The following is a 24,473-nucleotide window of genomic DNA, read 5'->3' as shown; positions in this document are numbered from 1 at the left end:
CTAATAAATCAATATTTCAGATTGAGCTGTTCTTCTGTACATAATGCTGCTTCACTCTACACACTCTTCCTTTTTATTTAGCTGGTGTTTAATTGCAGCTGACAAAAAAGCTCAGAGGTGTATTACTTCCACCTAGTGGACTGGAGTTACCAATGGAGAAACACGGATTAATAGGTTTGGTCAATTAATTGGTGCCCAATAAGACATTTTCCCAACAGGTGGAATCAGCTGTAGGGATGTCACAACAGCAAAAATTCAGAAGTTGATACTGATACCACTAAAATCACATGATTCTCGATACCAAAGTCGATACCACGGGAAAAAAAAGAAAGAATCATAAGAACCCATAAACTTAAACAAGAAATACTTTAAGTATTTGCATATAAATGAATATTGCTATGGCCTCTAACTCTCTCATCTGTCTGCACTGTCAGTCACAGTTTACTGCTTTGAATGCACACACGTGCATGCTGTGTGTTTCCTCATCTACTCTACCAGACGCTGTGCTGGTTAAAATAGAAGCACTCCACCACCGCCTTTAGGTCTGGGTCCGTATGGCATGGCATCTGGGTCTGGACCGCAGTCCGCCTGTTAGTGACCACTGGTATAGTTTCAACATTTCGAACGGGTCAGGCTGTAAAAACTGAGTCAGGCCATTGGACCAGTTCCGATGTGGAGCCCTGATGATATCGCATGTCAAATATTTACTGCTGAATAACAGAATTCACCTTGAATTCTTTAAAGAGATCTGGGTGCCTGTTTCGAAGGTGCTTTGCTAGGTTCGTGGTACACCCCCCCCCCATTTGAATTCCGCGGTGGCAGAGTTTACACAGTGGCTTATGCATGTCAATAACCATGTTGTGGTCATCTACCTGAAATGCATGCTGCCCCCATCAATTCTGGAGGAGTAGTAGCCTACCGATGGCACAGATTCTTATGCAGGCATCGGTTTTTCTGTTTCTTAAAAAAATTAGTACTGACAGGGTTTTTTTTTTCCATCATAGTATTGAATGGCATTGTGAGTATCGGTTCTCATGACATCCCTAATCAGCTGAGGTTTGGGCCAACTGGGCCTGATATAAATCCTTAATTAATTGTTGCCTCTCAATCGGAAATACTAATTTACAGATTAAAAAAAAACAAAAAAACAACTCCCACAGCACTTCTTGATACCAGCTAGTTAAGATTTATCAACCTGTTCCTGCTGAAAACTATAATTATTATATCAGCATTGATATGAACAAAAACAATAACGGTGGATCTCTAGGCAAAACAGTCTAATTAGAGGACTCTTCCAATCTCATTACAGCCCACTCAGGAGCATTTAGTGTATTAAGTACAACACCTGTGGTAAAATTTGGTATACCAGTCCAGTATTTTATTCAACCTTAACCCAGTTTGAAAATTCTTACACAGCCAAAACTCAACCCACTTCAGACAAAATCCTACTGTCAGAAACACATATTTAATATAGTGGCTCAATAACAGGTGCTAAATAAGTCAAAAACACCTAGAACACCACAGTTCTGCTTGGATGAAACCACATTAATATCCTTGGTGATGCTTCAGTCATGAAACTAAAATAGCTGTGAGCTGCTGGATATTCACAGACAGCCCTGGCAGTCGCACAAAAGAGCCTTCCTCAATCTCATATTCTTGGCTGATGAATAATTCATAGGGTTCAGGTGACAGAGAATGACAGGGAGCCCCGTCGTGCCTGCAGAGTCTACAATAATTCCACTCCAAAAAAAAAAAAAAAGAAAAAACAAAGAACAGCTGGCTCTCACCAAGAGCAACAAACAAGACCTAAATGAAAACGTAGTCTTTTCTTTCACAGCGGTAAATAAGGAGACTGACTGTGGTGCCATTAATGATACCTGGGTCTGGGTCCTCCAGTTTCTCCTTGAGCCTGGGGAAAGCCGGGCGCAGGGACTCGGGGTACTTCAGAAACACCTTGTACATGATCAATACTGCTTTCTTCCTGATGTAGGGCTTAGTGTGGGACATCTAGGTTGTGTAAAAAGTAGACAGTAGTAGTAAGATACTTCTTGACAGCATAATTGTCATTATATAAAGGTCCTTTTTTCCTCTTTTGACTCACCAGTGTCATGATGTCATTGGCCAGGTCTCGTGCCAGGTCAGGGGTCACAAAACAGGACAGGCCAGTGAGGGCAACACCTGTGTCATACTGGTTAGGACTGCTGAGATCCTGGCAGAGGGAAGCATATGGAGAGTTAATGAGTAAGAAAGAAAGAAGGGTAATGTTCAGAGGGAGTCAGACCCAAAATATAGGCAGAACTGACCTTTCGGATCTGATTGGTCGTCAGCATGATTACATCAGTGCTCTCATGAAAGCACTGAGAGGCAGCCAGGTAGCCGATCCTCTGTGAGAAGAACAGGAAGGAGATTATATACATTACTGTGCTGTTTTCACTAGATTATTACATAATGTAAACATGTATTTTTTTGTGGTTTCACTGTAACTTTCCTAAAGTCTGGACTTCTCTGTTTAAGGGTGGTTTCAAATCAGTTTGACCTGAATAAAATTAGTGCAACACCTCCCCCAGACCACAGTGCAGACTAAACAGTGGGCTTTTGGTCTAACCATCAGAGGTTGTCTCAGTCCAGATGACATTGAATGAGGATTCAGTTCATTTACAGTGTGAAAACACACTTTTAGAAGGGCAACTGCAACACACACCACACACACACACACACACGTAGGTACAAACCTTGATTCATACTCTCAGAAAGGGATGGCTACCAAAACTTGGTCTTCAACACTGTTCTCTGTGTAGTTCAGTAAGAACTGCATGGGAAAGCGGTCACTTTGCTCCAGGACATAAGTGCAACAAGTCTTTTACAGGTGGAAACACAAGTGATCCATCACAAGACTGGCAAAAGTCCATTAAGTACAGGTGGAGAAATGCACAGTTTGGTCATAGTTTGCTCATAGTTTATCTGTCTGTTGTGTGTATGCTATGTAAAGCTATGCTAGCAGATCGGAGCCCAAGTATGAATATGACTGAAAATGACCAGTAACCTGATGATTATTTCCCTGCGAGTCCTTTCGAAAATTTGACATGAAATGATCAAAATGTCATCTGATCTGTTGTTCATGGATTCAGAAGAGGAGGACTGGGAGATCTTTAGACTGGAGGAAAACTACCACACTGCCAAAATACTGAGCCTCCAGCATTCAGTTTTATACTTAAATTATTTACTGCAAGAGATAATAGTCTTTCACTCAATATTTTGACATTTGTTTCATGTTACTATCATGTCTATTTATGAATTTATTATGTTTCATCGTGTTTTTATCTTTCTATTTCATCTTCTTATGTTTTAATTGTGATTATTTCATTGTACAGCACTTTGGAAACCTTTGTGTTTGTTTAAACTTGTGCTTTATAAATAAAAATGGATTGGATAACAAAATCAGAGTCTATGATAGAAATCAGTTTAAAACCATGCTGTTGCACTTCACTAGCATATTGACTGTATATTAACTACATAGGCCTAGGCTATATATAATGACTAAATAAAGCAAATCATTCCGTTCACAATTTTAAGTGCAATCCAAACCTTAAAACTGAACTAATATGAATACCGTTAAAGTACCAATCGATAAGCAGTAAATAAGAGCAGTATTGATACAATGTTAAAACCCATCCCTACTGTAAGATATGAAAACGACCTGAGATTAGAAGTGTTACAGTGATAATATCCTACTTTATCTCCTTTGGGATCAGAGGAACTTTTGTATGAATTACCCACTTTTCTTTGTGCCAGCACTGCAAGAACTAAAGATGATCATAGCTCTTTAAAAGCTGGTTAAAGTAATTTTTTAATCCCCTTTTTAAAAATGGGTACTTCCGTTGTATACGCCCAACCCATGTTCACAGTGCGTGGCCCAGACATATGTGTATGTCAACTAGCACTGACTAAGGCCCAGATCAACTCCATTCTCCATCTTGTTATTGTATGTCACATAGAGGTGACTTTCCTAAACCAACTGCCTGCCACCTACTAGCTTATTATGTCACTTCAGCGATCCTACTGCTAATGTGAATGTAAAGGAAAACGACCTTTGAAAATATGTACATCTCAGGGGAGTTCCCAGTGGGTAGTTACCATGAGGGAGGCACCCGAACCGTATGTTCCCAAGATGATTAAAGACCCCTTTTCCCAGCAGACTTGTCCTGTATGTTTTGCTATTGCTAAAGACTGTTTCATCCACCTTCATGCTCTATGTTAAAGATGCAGATGGATTTGGACAGAGCATCTGTCTATCCTCTGTGTTCATTACATCCATATTTCTGTCCATCCTCTGGGAGCTTGTGGATGCAAACCTCAACGGAAAATACAGAACAGTACCACTGGCACCCGTGGAGGCAGTGTTCAGATTTAAAGAGAAGTATTTCCAGAAATGGCAGAACGTTTTCAAAGAGCAGCTGTGTGAGTTAGTGGAAAAACTACCAACGTATTTATGACAACTACCTTTCTAAATATCAACATTAGTATCTACATTAGTAATACCTCCTCTGTTGTAACCATTAGGATTGAGGAGATGACATAACGACCAGTGTCCCTGCCCTAATTCACCATTTTGATCTTACAAGCACCAACAATCCCATAGCAGTATGTTCACGGTTTTTGTAAATTGTCTGTAAAATCTGTCCAATCGAAGATGCCTGGGACACACTGCTGAGTTAAAAACTGTTCCAGTTACTCCCGTGATTGACACAGCAAACCTAGAGACCTGGACGTATGTAATTTTGGGTTTGCATTTACAATTCTCACTAGAGCTGCATGATATATATCGCTTGAGCATCGTTACTGCGATGTATGTGTGCGCAATAGTCACATTGCAGGTCTTGCGATGTTGGAGGAAAATGAACTCAACATGTTCTCATCTAATTTCAAGGGTACCTGACACACACTGCGCACAGCGATCCACCAATCACATTCATTCTTAATCAGTTTGCCAAAGCAGACCATGCCCCTGCACAAAGAGTGAGTTGCTGTTGACAATGCAGCGTTTCTACTGGTAAGGTTTTGCTGTGGCGCAGCGCCACGTCCTGCCCCCTGAAATAAAATTTTGCGAAGCTTCAGGAGGTAGGGAAAAGATAAATGAGCATTAAGCTACACTTTCACTTCTGCGGGCGGCACGACATCTATGTATGCCGGCAGTGACGCTTGTCAAAGCTGGAAACAAACGTACCTATTTACGTACATAAAGCGAACATGAATGAGCCTTTAGGTGCATCAGTTTCAGCTTTGCCTGTGATGGTTCTCAACTAGCATTCTGGGGCACTAACTGGTATGGTGACACTGTTAATGCCATCAGTAAGTGCCCTTTACCCACATTAAACACCCCAAAAGGTTTGCTGTGAAAAAGTTCCACTCGCAAACACATCATCCACTAATCAGCACATGACCCAAACTCATTAGAGCTATCAAAATATTCCAGTTGTACCTTATAGGTGAACTTGGAGGAACTCATGACTTCAACGATGTTGAAAGCTGCCCAGCTAACGTCGTAGCCCAGCATCTGAAGCTGTAACAGAGAAATGAATGGTTGGTAAAAGGAAGCAAGGGGCTGTGTGATGTCCCTGCAGTACACATGAATGATTAGAGCTAAAAGCTTTTAGTGTGAGCACAGATGCAAAAACCTACTAAAACTAAATGTAGGCCCAGGCTAAAAATAGAAAAAGTGCTTTCATTTAACCAGAAATTTTAGGCTGCTCTCAATAAGTGGCAGCTGGTGGTTATTTGGTTGTGTTGTGACTAATCTAATCTAAGCTCGATGAAGTGTGCACAGACCGCTCTGTTTATGTTTTGTAAACTTGTACTGGTTTGGCTTTTTAACCTGTCATTTCCTTTTACCCCTGATGAAAGTTCAGGCTCCAACAATAGATTGTTAGCATTAGGTTGTTTGAATAGCAAGGATAATGTACCAAGATACAGGTCTGATACAGTACACAGTCAACCAGAAATGTCAGTATTTTTTATTTTAATTCAAGGTAAGCACAGTACTGTGCCAAAGTCTTAGGCCACCTTTAGATTGGTTGCAGTCTGGCATATCCAGACCTATCATAACATTATGTTATCACAATTTGGCTAGTTCTTGGCCGGGGCTGAACACAAGATACTGCCACAGTTCTTTGTTGTTTTGGTCAAACACGTGCAAAGGAGGAAGTGTATCATAGTGTTAAAATACTTAATTCCAAACTGCACATAAATAGACGCCTATCCTTATAAAAACATGCCAATTTCAGGATGTATAGGCATCTTGGAAGTTTTTGTTCTTTCACGTAGCAAGGGGTACTTTCAAAGCACTAATGTACACACGTAGGTAGGAGGGAGAATGCAAATCCTGCTCCTGCCTTTGTTCCAGTAGAGTACTTTCAGTGAGCCGGACCAGCTTTGCTATTTTTACAAGGTTGTAAATGGAATACTCTGTCTCTTCATTATGATACTAGGAAATATGTGCACGGTATTAAAAAAAAAATCAGAACTAAACATCTGCAAGAGACAGAAGTCAGTATTTAATGTAACCTCCGTTTCCATGACAAAAAGTAACTCAAACAATATGAAACGTTATGCATTACATCACAGGATTAGTGAGGTAAATTTTACATTATTTGCACAAAAGAGTACAAAACACGTGGCGGTCACGCTGTATACTTTCACAGATGGTATCTACAAACAATTTTTTGGTTGCACCTTCATAGAGAGACAGAAGAGCATCTATGTGTTCAGTACAACCTTGATTAAAAAAAAAAAAAAAAAACTACTGGTGGCACAAGATGTTTCCACAGCACTATACATATTATGGAATACATGTCATTAATGTCTCCCACTAAGAGGGTAAAATTCTGTTATAAAGTATTAAAAAGTCAATCTTATCTGTCATGTTTAATTCTCTGTTAATTTAAGGAAATTATTTTTTTATCGTAAGTAAAATATTTAAGTTGTTACCCGGGTAATAGAAGACAGATACAATGAATTGTTCCTCACAGCAGTATGATAATCTGTGTTTATTCATTCAAACCAACACAGATGGTCTTACCCTGAGAGGCACACACATTTACAGTATCAGTGCCTGCATCAGTGCCTGTGTACCAGGTGGCAGTGATACAAGACACAGAGTCAGTAAACCAGTGGAAGGTGTTGAGAACTCTTACGTAGGTGAGCTTGCACACGGCATTGGCTTTGACGGCGATGTTGTCCTGCTTGAGCTCTTGTTTGATCTCGTCGATGCATGTGGAGATGTACTTGGCCTGCGGGCACACAAGAGAGAGGACAAACAACAGCAGACACCACATCAGATTAGGTGGAGTGATATCCGGAGTGGGAGGTTTCTACCAAGCACCTGGAGCAAGCTGGAAAAATCTGGTCTCTGGTTTGTTTTTACTGTCCAGCAAAAAATAAAAGCAAGATGCTGGGACCTATGCTTTACAGCTACACCTCAGGTCATTTTATTTTAGACATAATACAGTGTGTTCTTGTCAATAGGCTCCTGAGATCAGCCAGAAGGTACATATGTCAGGTGTGGAGTCCCAAGGTTGCACTGTCGCCTAAAATGACTTCTCTTAGAGCCCTTTCTATGTTGAGGATCAAAAATAAATCCGTCACATTCTCCCTTGATGAACACATTAAACACACTACGCTAGTTCGTACAGCTCAGGTTGGTCTGTGCTTACACAGCATAAATTATGAACAAAGATCATGAGTAAAAGATTAAACTGTATAACTTTTAATCACACAGTTGCCTGCACCAATTATTTTTATGAGCCACAGGTAAAGCCTGATTTTACAGCTCCCCTGTGCATTTGGAAATAAAGCCCCAACTGCCTGGATTGAAGATCTCTACTCTGGCCAACAGCATTTTACAGATGAGTGTTTCCTGGAAATCTAAACCTAAATGAATGGGTGCACAGACAGCTGCTCTCACAACCTCTGAATTAGATTTCCAATGATCAGAAGTGTAATCTGGTGGAGGTTTAGATGCAACACTTAGTGAAGAATTGTTAAGAAGAGTGACCTTGTAAATAAACCAATGCATACACATATAGCTGTGTGGATTGTGAGAGTGTGCCAGTCATGTGTGTGCAGTCATGAGACACCACAGCGACAGGAGGAGGTGGGGGGGGGGACTGAGGTCTTGCTGTTGCAAGAGAAACTGTGGCTAGTGGGTAGACTCATACACAGTGCTTACCCATCACGCTATCCTTCCATTCACAAACAATTCAAGTAACTGAAATATTTGTCTGCAGGCCATCACAGACAGAACTTCTGCGAGTAATGAACTGTTGCTGGAGAAGGTTTAGTTAACTAGTGTGACTCCTTTCATCACGGCAAATTCTTTTATGTTAAAACAATTTGCTGATTACTTGTTTGAATTTTATTTTTCTTTTCTTCTTGAGCTGAGAGACACAAGAGTTTCCCATAAGGATTAATAAAGTTTATATGAATCTAAAATAAAAATAAAAAAAAAACCACCCCACACCACCTTATAAACTGTCAGTACCAGCAGAGCTTGGCTCTGTTAGTGGTTAATGGCTAATATTAGAGGAATCAATGACTCTGAGGGACAGTCAGGGCTCTAAAATTTTAAAATACACCAAGATTCACGACAAATTATTTGCTTAATTTGAGACTCAGTTCCAGATTTATGATGAATTACATCAATTTACATATTCTGCCATCCAGATTTATCACCAAGTTTGAACAGCTTTCTGATATCTGAATAGTTAGCATACTCTCCAAATGTTTTTCCTGGGGAAGATTTATCAACAATTTATTTTTGTCCTCTATTTCTAAACTATTGTTATTATATTGGCCTCAAAAATCCACTACTGGTCTACTACACACACATTATTCCAATGTCTGCTGTTCCAAAGGTGTAGGAGGAAGAGAAGTGAATGAATGAGCTGTGCAAAGACTCAGCACACATATGAAAAACAAATACTGTGTATATGTGGAACTGTGGGCTAGCCAGGAAAAAGTCAACAGACACACACTGCATATACACACACAGTGTATCAATATTTCAGCAAACTGTCTGCTGTTGGCTGGGCAACCACCACCTTATCTAGGCTGGCCAGGTTAGGTTACTGCTGGTGAACAGCTTAGACTCACTGACTGAATCAAAAGATCAAGCACTGATGAACCAGTTACAAAGCAGCCAACCTGGACATTTCTGTTAGAAATAGGACTAGTATTCATGCCCATACTGTTGACACTTTAATATATAGAAAACTGAGTGTCGAGCTGATTAGGACAACTGGGTTAGGTTTTGCTTTAAAATTGCTTTCCTAATAAGAAAGTAAGCAGATCAAAAGAGAAATCACATCTGGAAGCCGCCCTTGGGTCTAAACACTCCCTGTCTGAATTCCACACCTGAGCCACAGCTTTAGACAGGTGCATATGGTAACTTATGGATCCTGCTTTGTTCCCACAACCTGCTGAATTCCTGAGAGGACCAGGCAGGCTGATGATAGATAGAGACAGAGAGAGAAAGAGAAGGAGAGAGAGATGGAGACGTGGCTGTCCCAAACAGTGCCCTCTAATGGCCCATCCCACCCCACTCCCACTCAGGTCTTAACACTGTGATGAGCTTGTCATGTCTCTCATATCTCTGTGGCTGTGACTGGGATGACATCACTCTCAATCAGTGATGGTGGCAGCTTCATTTCTGTCGCCTCAGCTCGGCAGTAGGCACTAAAACCCCGTTTAACACCAACCGAAACCATGCAAGGTTTCTCACGCTCACGGTGACCCAGACCTAACAGCTTCCCACACCGAGTATCTATGAATCTCACTCTGGTGTTATGATCTCAAATTGTTGGAGACCTCTAGGAAAAACTGGGCAGCCCATACAATTTCTCCTCCTTGTAACTAAACTAGCATTAGTAAAAGTTAACTCTAGTTGTCATTTTGTAGCATTGTTTGCCATAGCTTAGTCTAGTCGAGTTAAGTGATGAGTGTTTGCTTGTAAACTGATGATTTAATTACCTGCTTCCTCTAATTGGCTGTCACTATGTCAGCTAGGTTTAGCCGTCAGTAACACAACTCTTCCTTCATCAAACCTCCATCTAAGCAGTCTATATTCCCAGTTAGTGCTAACGTGCACTCCTTAAACTGTCAATTAGCATGTTAGCATCCATATTTTGGCTAGCGGCTGAAATGACTGAGCGTGAACGTTAGCTGGCCAGTCAAACTAACGTTAATTTACCTAGCTTTAGCTCGTAACGCAAGCTAGCTAGTCAACGATAACGGTGCATGCATTAAAGACTGATTAAAAACCGTCAATGAATGTGGACTTGTAAATGTTCCGTGTGGTAACATTTGTCCGGCGTTGTTTTTACCTCATCTTCCTTGTGATTCCTAATGCCACGTACTAAATCCTGAAGATTTTTATCGAACATCCGATCGATGCTCCCTTTGACAATCTTCAAAGCCATGGCTGTCTGTGACTTGAACCGCGGTCTGTCCAGCGGGGCCAAGCGCCTTGCGGAGTGGGTCTAGTGGGTGCCGAGCGACCCGCTTGACTGTCTCTCATCCACCCGGATACCGTGCGTGCAGGGTCCGCTGATGTTTACCAATCCCGGGCAGATGAAGCTGAGGCCAAACGGGGCGTCCTGGGCTGTGCAGAGACGCTGGCAATGGATCAGTGTAGGAAATGGCTGACAAAATGGCGTCTAAAGTCAGCTGACTGGAGTATTATGCGAGTCTGTGGAATTAAAGGTCTAGTCCCCTACATTACGGACTAGTAAGGACACTGCATGATACTCCCAGTCTGAAAGTAGAAACTCCATCTGTTTCAAACTTTAACAATGCAAGTCTACCAGTACATGCTAGAATTATTCATAGATTTTATATGCTAACCCTTCAAAATGCCATTCAGGGTATCATTGTAGTGTTGCAAAAAATGACCATCAATTGAGCACCAACAGCCTACAGACATGTACCTACATACTGTAAAAAGCACTGTACAGCAAAACAAACTTATGTAAAGCAGGATTTAGAGACACCAGGAAACAAGTCAAAACCATGCTGAGATTTTTATTCAATTCTCAACTAAGTGATAGAAATGCTTTATCAATTTACATAGCACTAAAAATACCTGTTGTATGCTTATGACAGGAAGATGTCAACATAGGCTGCAGCTACATGAGATCTGAGATAGCTTTAAGGGCATTTTCTGATCTGTACAGTTATTTCCATTTATTATGCAAGTTACTGAAAGCTGACACTGTGCAGACATGAGTGCAAAGGTGTGTGACTCCACAGCAATTAATATTTTAGACAAAACTGTTGATGCAAATATCTGCAAACAAAGCTATAAAAAAAAGTAGGTGGACCTCAGTTGGAAAACAGAATTAAGTGACTCTGTTCATGGCTTTACATTTCAGAGTAAATTAACTGGATAAAGACCAGATAATTAAAAAAAAAAACAACAAAACATAAAAGACTGACAAATAGTATTTTATCACTCACACAATGTCATACATACAGATAAGGAGGCTTTTGTGATGTTTTATAGGCTTTATAAAAATGAAGCCAAGTGATGAAGGGCTGAAGTTTTCAAAGCAAAATGCTAACAGCATGGCTCCATTTCTACCCCGTTTACCCACAAGAATAATTAAAGTCTCATCTCATACTAACCCCAGCCTAATTTTCCTGTTAGAAGTGCTAAAAATGTATTCATTCAATATACATAAAGTATGAAAGACCCAAGTAAGAGTTCATGTGGTAGAAAGAACAAAGCAGCAGGGGGTGAGGATCCAGGACAAGTCGAGCGTAGTATAAAAGAACAAAAGAAAAAGTACATTTCAGAAACAAAAGGGATCGCACGGGGCCATAAACTATCACACTATGAAGCTTTCCTTTTTCACTGTGTTAAATAAGAGACCAAAACAGCTTGAACAACAGGGCCCCTCTGGTTTAAAATCATCAGGGTACAAAATATCCAAAACGTCAACACTGGCGTAACAGATTAACTGGAAGAAATGCTGGGTGTGTGTAGTGATGCTGAAGGGCCAGAAGCACTGTATGACGTCAAATAAAGAGGCCACCATCTTTTAGCACTTGGTCCACTTGAGTGGTGGTTAAAAGGTCTCTCAGCTTTCTACAGCAGGTGGTTCAGTCTCTGCAGAAATGGAGTGGTCTGCGTCTTCATGTGTATGTGTCTGTTGTTCAGCAGGGCTGTGTGGGCTCCGTCTACAGAGAAGACACAGAATCAGTCACAAATCCTGCTTTTTCTTATTTTTGTTTTTAATAAATTTTGTCCTATGGGTCCAATTATCACATTCATGAAGACATATGGCAACTCCTCTAAATATCTAACTAAAGTTCATCTTACTATCCCAAAATGTGTCATAACTTTTTCTGTATCAATCAGGGATAGGCAATATGGTCAGCATTGATAATTATCTCAATAGATGTCCAATTATTTTGTCGTAGCTTAAAAGACAATGCGATAAAGACATAATAAGACACACCAAGAAGAAAATGACACGAGACAAAATTAAGAGACGTGAAAAAAAAGATGGAAAAACACATTGAACTGGATTTAATGAAAATAAACTGAGTGCAGTCTGAATTGTTATTAAACTGAATTATTACACTAGAAGAGAATGTCATAAATTGCGGTTATTTGTTGTCTCCAGTATTTAATAATACAGACTATGGCATATTATGGATTTAATGGACAGAATATGACAAATATTTGCTATGCATTTGAACATTTGACAAATCTAGATGTACAATATTCAAAAGATTTTTTCATGATAAATGTTTATACAGCATCAAAATAAGTATAAGAACAAAAACATTAAGCAGACATTCAGGTGACAATGTTAACAAAATTACCCCAATTCCAAAAGGAAAAAAAAAAAAAAAAAAAAAAAAAAATCTATATCACGATAATGGTATCTATCATAATATAAAATAGCCCTAGACTCAATACACCTGCTTTGTTACTGTGTGAGTTGTACGTCCACTGATAGCAGGACAAAGCCAGTGAACAGAAGCACACTCCTTCAAATAGACAGTCACCTGTTTGGGCTTGCAGTGGGATGGTCATTGCTCTCCTCTCGGGCAGGTGATTTTGGCTGTTCCTCTGCCTCAGCTTCCTCTTTTTTCTGTTCTGATTCTCCATTCACTGGAGTGGAATCTAAAGAAAAGGCAAAGTTTCTTTCATTTTTGCAATTCATTTAGCTATTTAATCACTTGTTTACTATTTTTGCCTGAATGTTACCTGTGTTTTGCATTTGCTCATTTTCTTCAGGTTCCTTGTTCTCCGTTTTCGGTTTAGCTGCCACTTCAGCTTTGCCCACAAATCGAAGTTTTAACTTGTTGTAGACATCGCTAGCTTTTTCCATCACTGCGGTGCTGGCTTTGTATCGCCGTATCTAGAGGAAAACAAAAGTTCACATACATATTTAAATTATGTACGAGATGACCCATCTTTATAACAGCAGCATTCAGGATACATGCGTACACACAAAAACAAAAAGAGTAGTAAACAGACTTTTTTTAGCGTGGCAATGACTTCAGCATTCTTATGGAGGATCTGGCTGGTGACAGGAACAGCCTCAAGCTCCTCCAAAGCTTGTAAACACCGATCTATGTCCTGGAAAACACACAAAGCATTACAGTTCTTGTTGTATGTTGTTGTGAAAATACCAAATTAACTACAAACTGCATTAAACCAAAAAGGAATTTTGTTATAGCCAACACTTACAGGGTTGTCCACTTTGAGTGCAAACTTTATATCTGTGTGGAGTTTCTGTAGCCTTTCCTCTGGTGATGGCTCTGCATTGAAACACAGTGATTAACAGTCAGTGTGCACAAAGGATGGCAAGAATGACTGAACAGGGAAAAAAAAGATCTCGATGAGAGTGTTTGAACTAAAAAAGTGTAGATCAGATTCTAATTGGGATGAAACAGAGAAGCATCTTTGCACTGGTAAAAGACTAATTCTTTATACAGAATTATTAGCAGAGGCCATATGACTATTATTTAGAAAAAGGGAACAATAATTTGTGAGCAGTTATTTTATATTTAACGTTCGACTGATCACAGTTCTTTCAACTGAAGGTGAGGTGTGTTATAAATATGCAACTGGAAACAGAAGGACAGGAGAAGTGGTTTAAGGTGAGGTACAGACCTGGTTGTAAACTGTTTGTTACCAGGAATTTTTTGGGGGAAGTAGTTTGTTTTTAGAATTCAACATGACAAAACACAAACAAGACACTAAGCTTCAGTAATAGAGACTCAACACTTTACTAAAATAAATCTATTGTATCGAAGAGCATTGTGTTACATCTAATTGTGTCATAGCTGCCTTATATATATTTTTATTTTAATGTTTCCAATCATTGACATTCCAACAATCTGATACACTCACTGATGTGGATGGCACAGCCCTAGTATGCAGTACTAAATAACACACTCACACCTATTTAACTCAGAACCTCTCATTTCTGTGCGTTCCGTTACACGTTTTCAGTTTATGTGAATGATCGGCCACAGTGAAGTAGAACATGGCTTATGAAGCCTTGCTTGACACTGACCCTTTTTCTTTTCCACTTTCTTCTCTGGGGGCCTCTCTGGTTTGCGTTTAGGTTTTTCAGGCTTAGACCTGAAAGAGAGAACAAACGCTGTGATCTGTGTACATGAATGTTTCATGAGGTTCCTCTAATGAGGTTTGCACATTATAGACTTCTGTTCACCACTGTGTACTCACCTTGGTCTGCTCTTCTCTTCTGACCGTTTGACTTTCTTCTCTTTTAGCTCTTTCTCCTTTCGTTCCTTTCTCTCCTTCTCTTTCTTTATTCTTGCTTTCTTCTGGTTGTCTAGTTTCTTCGGTGATTTCTTAATCTTTTATTAAAAAAGAACACAGGTTAATCATGCCAATACAACTACAAGATGTTATTGTGATTTCAGTTAAATGAAAAACTAATTAACTTGTTCATCGAGTGACTGTACCTCAGCTGGTGAGGGAGAATCGGAATCGGAGGGGGCAGGGATTGGGGGTGGAGGAGGCTTCTTGGATTTCTTCAGTGGGTGATCATCGACACCCTCATCTGAGCTACTGCTGCTGTTACTGTCGCTCCCTTTTTTAGCCTTATCTTTGTCCTTTTTCTTCTTCTCCTCTTCCTCCTTCTCCCTCTCTCGCAGTCGCCGGAGCTCCTCTGCCTCCTCCTTTTTCCTGCGCTCCTCCAGCTCTCGTCTGCGCTCTTCATCTCTTTTCTTCCATTCACTGATGCGGTCGGGTTCACTGTCACTGTGGAAAAAATAAACAGACAACACATGAGTTTCACATCAAGCTGACATGTTCATCAGCAGTTGTATTTGTCTAAGCACTGGCCATTTCTCAATACATGTTCTTGTCTGTTCTTCTGTTCTCGTGATCTCGTGAAATATGATCAGTCGCGACCTAAGTACTGTTCCATTTAAAAGTTCGCACAAACCAAGATCGGATGGAATGCCCGGATGTTGTTCTTGTCTTCTAGCTTAAACCAAGGTTGCACTGGTTGGTGACTCATGTGGACTTGGTTGGCAATTATCCCCAGATGCATTTCATGCTGCTCTCGAAGACAACGGTGGCTTCTGTGACAACTTACCTCAGAAATGTTTTATTGAGTAGATGACTGTCACCAGATGATGTGATACAATGTTGGAACATGCGCAATAGTGAGAAAATACATCTTTATTACCATGATATGGGATTCAACGAAATTTGTTTATCCATTTTTGAAGAGAATACAAAATATATGAAAATATAGATAACATGTAAATAGTAGTACAAATGTACTGAAATCAAATCGAGTGACATAATATGGTGGATTGTGGGAATACATTAGGGAGCCGACGGCAGAAATACAGCAGAGCCAGGTGGGAAAGTTCACAAGCACCAACCGTTCCGAATACAGAGACACCTGTATTCTTAGGAAATCCGTTCTCTGGGGCTAGCTTTACTAAGACCATACTCACAAGTTCGCAAGTCTGCATTCAGTAAACTTGATATTGAGAAACGCCCATTGACAGTGCATAGAAAGAACCAAGACCAAGAGAAGAAGCTTGAGAGCAGCCAGACCTGTCACTGTCAGAAGACGAAGAAGGGGCTCGTTTTGCTGGGGCAGGTTTTGGCTTCCGTGCACGGGGCTTTGGAGCAGGTTTCTCTGCAAATGAGGGGGAAAAAAAACTTCTCTTTAGTAACAATCTACTACAAGCTTTTAAGTAATGTAGAAACAATTGACTTTGCACCTTTCTTTCGTGCCTGTGGTCCTTTACGCGGAGGTGGATCTGAGTCCGATTCAGACTTTGAGCCAGACTGGGATTCAGAGCCAGACAGAGCCGGTCGAGGTTTTTCATCCTCTGAGTCGCTGTCCACCACTTTCTTTTCTGACCCTGATCCTGACTCTGAATCCGAGTCTGATGAAGCCTTCTGCGACGTCAGAGAAAAAGGAGTAATGAGATAAACATGAAGGAGGATATCTGAAATGGTAATGAAAAAAGTAAAATAAAAATGTAACTGTCTGGACAAAGAAAAGTGACTCACCTTTTTCTTCCCTCTTCCTCCTGCCTTCTTTCCACCTCGTCCACCAGATTTCTTCTCGGGAGTAAAATCCTGTTTGGGACAGCAAACCTACATTAGACATTAAAATCAATGCCTACTAGACCTGTCGCAATTATTAAAAGAGGATTATCTTTATATTATCATAGAAATTGTCTCCATTAACATGTATAAATTAAATAGATAGAAAAGTCTTATTTCCATCCCAATTTTCATTCTTTGAGGTTTGACTAGCACTATTTTCATGAGGTCATTTTGTTGCACCTCTTTCATTTTGAGGTGTTGAAGCTACTGCTGGTAAAGTTCATCATCACTATTATTTACTCTTTAGTTATGGGCTCTGTATGCTTAAAGCTGCAGGAGCCGATATCAGGGGGAAAAAAGAAAAAACACACAATTTGAAAATGCACAATTTCCTTCTGCAGCCATCTCCTCTTAGTCCACAACAGAAGACTAAATATAAAAATAGATGACCTGCCATTGTTTCAATGCTGGTATGGAAAGTTAAGACACTTCCCCACGCTTTTGTGTCAAGATGGTGTGGATTAGTGCAATCACATCCTAGCTGCATTTGATAGAATCTGATAAGCAGTCAGGAAATATTGCTTTATTTAACCAGAATACCTGTATGAAAACCCTTACAATTAGCAAAAATCTGTGTCATGAGGTAGATTTTCCACAGCCTGTCCTCCTACACCACTTGAAGTACAAAATGTTGAGACAATTACAGAGTTTTTCCCCAGTGACGCTAAAAAAAAAAACAACCTATGAAGCATATAAACTTTCAGTTATTTATGTCAGACCTGTCCAGCGTAATTTTTATTTACAGGACCAACAAGGCAAAAAGAAATGCAGTGTTTGTTCAGTGCATGTAAGTGGTTCTTCTTAATAAGATGAACTGCATGTGCACAAATCATTTAGTGCAATAATTTGTGCAATAATTATTCTTTGACTAAAATTCCTTTTCCGTGCCAGCCTTGGTCCCAACAACCCCAAAATAACACCATGACGTGATTCTGTGCATTAACCTGGTCACTGTTTTTGCCCGAGTCAGACTCTGACGGGGTGGGCTCCGATTCAGAAGGGGATCCACTCTCCTCTTCGTCTCGATCACTAGACGAACCTCTGGCCTTTTTGGGTGGAGGAGGCCTCTGGAAAATGAAATAAAACCACATGATTAGATTTAAATAACTGTATTAACTGTATAACCACAGCTGCTTGCAGTCACATTTCATCTTACCATATAAAAACTTGAGAAGTCGTACATACAACACATATAATAATACAACCAATGTTGTGCCCAGAGAGCCTTGTGCTATGAAATGTGTCCAGCACTGCAGTTTTTTATTGACTTTATTTATGATAAGGACATATAATTATGCAGCAGTTCCTTTTAAGAATATCTGGCAGTAACTTATTTGCATGGATGATTTAAAGCATAAATTATTACCTTAGGTGCTGGGGGCTTCCGTTTCACTCCTCCTCCTCCTCCCCTGCCTTGGTCTTCACTTCCCGAGTCAGAGTCAACCTCACTCCCCGAGTCAGCTTTCCGAGGCACTGAGACTTCTTCATCCTCCTCCTCATCCTCCTCACTTCCTCCCCCTGCATTGTTTCCCTCACTGTCTGATGAGCTGGCTGGCTGCAGACAAACCGTGATGAGAAGATTAATAACATTTTCTTAGAGAAATTAAATGTCTGTGACAAAAATTTTAAATCCAATTAATTGGTAACTTATTGTGATGTTAGTTTCCCCTCTCCTTGTTTGACAAAGAAAAAAAAACATTTGAGTAAAGTAAAGGGAAACTAGGAGAGATTAAGCCTAGGCTGTAGGAAGAAAATAACGCCTATATCAGCATCTTACATGCTCATAATATACAGTTTCATTAATTTAGGATTTTTGCTGCATTACTTACCACAGGTGGGGCACTATAGGAGGCATGTGGATTGTTTTGAATCTCCCATAAACCTTCATTGAATCCCTTCCTCTTGTTGGGCTTCCCATAGCGTTCTCTGTATTTCTCATAAGCAAATAGGTCCTTTGGAGCAAGGAATGCACTGTGGAAAAAAAATGATGGTAGTATCAAGTCAAAACAAACATAGTTTTAACATAATGATGAAATGAAATAGATTTTCAAAGATCTAGCCTACACTGAATTGCTGCTTAACTTGCAACCTTCAGAGAGCAGACTATGCCATCTAGTGATGGATTATCATAATGCAAATGCCATCTTGTCAAACAGATGGTGTCTGATGGTGATATCAAAAATACAAACACCTCTCTCCCAAAAACATACTGTATGCTCAAACTGATACAAGTAACTGGTTAACGGCAGACCTTTCAGAAAAGTATAAACCTCTGAAACAGAAGCTGGCAAGCAGTGATTTGAGGCAAAATAAAAGTAGTTATTTGAATTTCCATTTGCTCTCAAAGATCTCAATCATCCTGATAAACAGATGACTCAAACCCTAAATTTAAAAGTGGCACAATTTACCAATGCCTAAAATCACTGCACAGCAGGAACCATACAGCAGTCAATAATATTCAGTCAATACTGTGATCTGAGTTCTACTTTTACATCAATAATAAAGCTAAGAGCAGTCAATTAAGGTAAGCACATGCACATAAATACTCTTGAGTAAAGTTATAGATTCTATAGTGCTGTACTCACGTTTCATGTGTTCCAAAAAAGAAAATGGGGATTTTATTGGGAGGTGGTTTCACTGCCCCATCAGCCACATCTTCAATCTGCAAACAGGGACAATACAAGTAAGAAAACATCAACTGAAAACATCCCACAAGATGGAGCCTACACAGTATGTTACTGTATTTAACTGGGTTAAGGTTGAAAATGAAGGATTTGAATCCAGATGCATGACTTAAACGTAAAAAAAAATATGCAGGATTTATAACAAGTAAAGTGGGTCTTTTTCTGGAAAATATGGTGATAATTCCAACGTCATTTCCAACATAAACTGTTAGCTCCGCTGCTGTACGTCTCCATGCAGATTACGTTAGGCCAACATCACCTCATGCAAATTATGTTTGCTCGTACACTGACTGTAGGCCTATGAAGGAGCCAGTCAGACCCGCAATAAAATCATATTACGTATACGTGTGGAACATATTCTTCTTAGACAGGGGCGAGGATACACAGAGAAGCTTCTCCAGCGTCCCATGCAGAGCTACCCACCCCTCCTCCGCCCCTCCGGCTGCTGTTAACGTTACTTGCTTACCCTGGCTGGCCAGTGGGGGTACCCCTTCATTTTAGCGAAGACCAGGTCTCCGGGCTGGAAGTTGTGTGGCATTCTCGTGCTTGTCTTGCAGCTCGAATTTGAAAAGTATTCAGCTGCGTAGCCGTTCTGTGTCTCTCTTCGTCTGCAGTTTTCAGGTCGACACGAAACCTGGAAACGATGGGGTTAGCTTGTAAGCTAACAGTACACTAACCGATACTAACGTTACCGCGAGAGGAGGAGGCAGCGTCAAATTGACCGCAACGCACGCGCCACTTCCGGATAAATCCTGAACGCTTTTCAAAATAAACGACATTTGTATCGAATTTCAGTGACTGTATGTCATGGAATTTTGTCCTTCTACTCCACAACATCTTAAAGGCAAAAATGTGACTTTTTAAAATTTCACTTTGACTTCATTTTCAATGTGAAAAATGGAAGGATTAAAGTGGGCTCAGATGTTGAATTTCCAGAATTTGATAAAGTGTCTATCTATCTATCTATCTATCTAGCTAGCTAGCTAGCTAGCTAGCTAGCTATCTACCTACCTACCGGTCTGTCTGTCTGTCTATTTGCTCTGTAAAATCCCTATTAGATCATGAGACATTGTCACAAAACTGGAAACAGACCTTTTTTTGTGAGCTCATAAAAAGTTTACTTTTTTGTGATGTGTGATGGATTGCTGTGGATTGAACTGCCCATCTGTATGTTAAGTATTTGAATAAACAAAAGTTTAATTGTTTACAGTAGTAAAAATCAGCCAACATATTGATACAGCATTAATATGAATCCAAAAACATCCTACATTGTAATAAAACATTGACAAAGATCATTTTACCACATGATGACTACTTTGACTTTTTCTACTTGAAGTACACTTTTCAGGTAATATTACATACTTTCACTTAGGTTTTGAACTTTTACTTATAGTGGAGCAGTAGTATGGTATAAATTTAGTTTCACATGAATGAAGTTCACACATCCATAGGGTTTTATATACTTATATGGAACATATTATTAAGTTGCTGTTACGTAAATGTTTTATTCATGTAAAATATACCCTGTAAATCCATACTCTAATTGTTGTTACTATCACACAATAGACCAGATTCACATGTGTATGTATGTATGTATGTATGTATGTATGCATGTATGTACAGGGTAGGGAAGCAAAATTTACAATGAACATTTAGTTGTTTTTTCTCAGCAGGCACTACGTCAATTGTTTTGGAACCAAACATTCATTGATGTCATAATCATACCTAACACTATTATCCATACCTTTTCAGAAACTTTTGCCCATATGAGTAATCAGGAAAGCAAACGTCAAAGAGTGTGTGATTTGCTGAATGCACTCGTCACACCAAAGGAGATTTCAAAAATAGTTGGAGTGTCCATAAAGACTGTTTATAATGTAAAGAAGAGAATGACTATGAGCAAAACTATTACGAGAAAGTCTGGAAGTGGAGGAAGCAACAAAAAACATACCAAAGCTTTTATTAAAGCTCTCAAATCCAAAATCCTAAAGGATCCAACCAAATCCATGAGAAAAATGGCAATTGAACTTGAAGTAGACAACAAGACCATTAGAAATGCAGTAAAATATGATTTGAAGTTAAACTCTTACACAAGAACACCAAAACACTTGTTGACAACAGCAACAAATCCAACTTTAGCAATTTTTGGGAATCATGTTTATGGCCGCCTTCTAGCCCAGATCTAAACCCTCTGGATTATGCTATTTGGGGCGTTTTAGAACATGCTACCAATAGAACATCACACAGCAATGTCGACTTTCTTAAAGATACTATTAAAGAAGAATGGGAGAAGTCGTCACCCGAATATTTGAGGAACACTTGCGCAAGTTTCAGGAAGCGTGTAAAGGCAGTTATTGAGAAAGAAGGAGGTCACATAGAATAAAAACATTTTCTATTATGTAAATTTTCTTGTGGCAAATAAATTCTCATGACTTTCAATAAACTAATTGGTCATACACTGTCTTTCAATCCCTGCCTCAAAATATTGTAAATTTTGCTTCCCCACCCTGTGTATGTATGTATGTATGTATGTATGTATGCATGTATATATGCATGTATATATGTGTGTATATGTGTGTATGTATGTATATTTATTTTTTAGATATATATTTATATTTAGTAAGGTCACTGGACACATTTATTTCATGCTCCAAAGATATCTACTGTGTAAAACTAAAAAACATCTACACTCCATTATGCCTTATGTATCTCTGTCCTCTCCTTGTCAAACTCCAGGAGGACAGTCATTCCTGTTTTGGCCTCATAACTGGTAAGGAAGTCCTAAATAATACTTAATATATTTGCTAAAAATATGTCTCATTTCTGAAAATCAATGTGAATCACTAAATCACACACTGTGTAGCAGAAACACAGGACAGTTATTTGCAACGAATATTTTACTGTGTATTTATTTTCTTTCTGGTCTGAATGTTGTGTGCAATATGTGCATAATCAGTTGCATCATTGGTGACAAGTGAACGACCCCAAGTTACATAAAGTTAGTGACTTTTATTCTTCAATGTAAAATGATCGTGACTGTAACATCGGAAATTGTTTGGTGTGTTGTTTGGGACAGCTTCACTAATCCGGATGTAGCCGTGTGATCATTTGCATTTCATACGACAAACCAAGAGGAAGTCCCGCCCTCCCTTTGTTGTCATTGGTCGATCTGCGATCAGTTTCCTTTTCCTCCAATGACAGGTTACAATGTGGAAAGCAGTGTTGACCTCCCACCGGATTCACCTCTAGTGCGCAGCCATGTTTCGGTCTCTTCGCAGCGTTCGGCAGTTTAACTGCAATCTCTGGACTTTACAAAGACTCATAGTCGACTCAAAACTTCATTTCTCTACGTCCATAATGGCCAGTTCAGAGTTCAGGATCGAGCGGGACACGTTTGGGGAGCTCAAGGTCCCTGCGGACAAGTACTACGGTGCTCAGACAGTCCGATCCACCATGAACTTCAAGATAGGAGGACCAACGGAGAGAATGCCCATCCAGGTTATTAAAGCCTTTGGGATCCTGAAGAAGGCGGCTGCAGAGGTGAACAAAGAGTACGGCCTCAACCCAAAGATAGCAGACGCAATCATGCAGGCTGCAGACGAGGTTTCAGCTGGAAAACTGGATGATCATTTCCCTCTGGTGGTGTGGCAGACAGGGTCTGGAACTCAGACCAACATGAACGTCAATGAAGTGATCAGCAATAGAGCTATTGAAATCCTGGGAGGCAAACTAGGCTCCAAGGATCCCGTCCACCCCAATGACCATGTCAACAAGAGCCAGAGCTCCAATGACACCTTCCCCACTGCCATGCACATTGCAACAGCCACAGAGGTCCACCAGGTCCTCCTGCCTGGACTCCAGACCCTGCACGATGCTCTAGCTGCAAAAGCAGAGGAGTTCAAAGACATCATCAAGATTGGACGCACACACACTCAGGACGCTGTACCACTGTCACTGGGACAGGAGTTTAGTGGTTATGTGCAGCAGGTGAAGTACAGCATAGAGAGAGTGAAGGCAGCCATGCCCCGGGTGTACGAGCTGGCAGCAGGAGGCACAGCTGTAGGAACTGGACTCAACACCCGCATTGGCTTTGCTGAGAAGGTTGCTGCTACAGTTTCCTCCCTCACAGGCCTGTCTTTTGTAACAGCACCCAACAAGTTTGAGGCTCTTGCTGCCCATGACGCCCTGGTAGAGCTGAGTGGGGCACTGAACACAGTGGCTGTCAGCATGATGAAGATCGCCAATGACATCCGTTTCTTGGGGTCAGGACCCCGCTCTGGCCTTGGAGAGCTCATCTTACCAGAGAATGAACCAGGGAGCAGCATCATGCCAGGGAAGGTGAACCCAACCCAGTGTGAAGCCATGACCATGGTTGCAGCCCAGGTCATGGGAAACCACGTGGCTGTCACCATCGGTGGCAGCAATGGACACTTTGAGCTCAATGTCTTCAAACCCATGATGGTCAAGAATGTGCTGAACTCTGCAAGGCTGCTCGGTGACGCGTCTGTCTCCTTCACCAACAACTGCGTTGTGGGCATCGAGGCCAACACAGAGAGGATCAACAAGCTGATGAATGAGTCGCTCATGCTGGTCACTGCACTCAACCCACACATCGGTTATGACAAAGCAGCCACCATTGCCAAGACCGCTCACAAAAAGGGCTCTACGCTGAAGGCCATGGCTGTAGAGCTGGGCTACCTGACCGAGGAACAGTTTGACCAGTGGGTGAAGCCGAGTGAAATGCTGGGGCCAAAGTGAACTCTAACAGCACAAGAAACATCACATCAAGAAAGAAACCTCCTCTGATGTGAGAAAAGTGTGTTCCTGTTCAAGCAAAACAACTGAACTGTACGAACGTTGCTCTGAATCCTGAGCATCTCATGAATAAAATTACCAGAATCCTTTGCAGTTATTTGATGTTTTCAGCCTCTTACTGTCTGTGTTTACTGGTGATATTTAACTTGAGTGAAATACAGCAAATGAAAATCTCCCTCTGCATAAGTCAGATCTTTTTACAATAGTCTTATTTTGCCAAATATTTAATGTAAACACTGTCCAAGTGTTGTCACTTACATTATTAAACAGTAATCCTACACCTTTGGCTGACAGAT

General features: G+C 40.4%; 3 protein-coding genes across 7 annotated transcripts in view; 1 reads left to right on the top strand and 2 right to left on the bottom strand.

Moving 5' to 3' along the window:
• The window catches only part of ap3d1 (adaptor related protein complex 3 subunit delta 1), a 41,305-nt gene extending 30,603 nt beyond the window's left edge, over positions 1–10,702 (bottom strand). For all 5 annotated transcript variants that reach the window (XM_030131891.1, XM_030131895.1, XM_030131893.1 and 2 more), the window contains exons 1-6: positions 10,377–10,702; positions 7,191–7,286; positions 5,480–5,560; positions 2,304–2,384; positions 2,102–2,209; positions 1,878–2,007 (exon numbers count right to left, since the gene is read on the bottom strand). In XM_030131891.1, the coding sequence (XP_029987751.1) occupies positions 1,878–2,007; positions 2,102–2,209; positions 2,304–2,384; positions 5,480–5,560; positions 7,191–7,286; positions 10,377–10,472 (592 nt within the window). In that variant the 5' untranslated portion in view covers positions 10,473–10,702. The remainder of the gene's footprint in view (positions 1–1,877; positions 2,008–2,101; positions 2,210–2,303; positions 2,385–5,479; positions 5,561–7,190; positions 7,287–10,376) is intronic.
• Positions 10,703–11,053: 351 nt separating this feature from the next.
• Positions 11,054–20,079, bottom strand: hdgfl2 (HDGF like 2). Its single transcript, XM_030131896.1, has 16 exons — positions 19,829–20,079; positions 19,264–19,340; positions 18,508–18,649; positions 18,045–18,233; positions 17,623–17,745; positions 16,580–16,648; positions 16,285–16,465; positions 16,115–16,199; positions 15,004–15,301; positions 14,762–14,895; positions 14,589–14,656; positions 13,757–13,827; positions 13,544–13,645; positions 13,271–13,424; positions 13,069–13,186; positions 11,054–12,231 (listed from the first exon to the last, which is right to left on the bottom strand). Exons 1-16 carry the CDS (start codon positions 19,898–19,900, stop codon positions 12,132–12,134), a joined length of 1,983 nt encoding a protein of 660 aa, XP_029987756.1. The 5' UTR covers positions 19,901–20,079; the 3' UTR covers positions 11,054–12,131.
• Positions 20,080–22,570: 2,491 nt separating this feature from the next.
• fh (fumarate hydratase) lies at positions 22,571–24,274 on the top strand. The gene has a single exon (XM_030131897.1). It carries the CDS (start codon positions 22,621–22,623, stop codon positions 24,118–24,120), a length of 1,500 nt encoding a protein of 499 aa, XP_029987757.1. The 5' UTR covers positions 22,571–22,620; the 3' UTR covers positions 24,121–24,274.
• Positions 24,275–24,473: the final 199 nt, after the last annotated feature.

Source organism: Sphaeramia orbicularis, chromosome 4, assembly GCF_902148855.1.
Source record: "Sphaeramia orbicularis chromosome 4, fSphaOr1.1, whole genome shotgun sequence".
Lineage (NCBI taxonomy): Eukaryota > Metazoa > Chordata > Actinopteri > Kurtiformes > Apogonidae > Sphaeramia > Sphaeramia orbicularis.
This window is presented reverse-complemented; position numbering and strand designations above follow the sequence as displayed.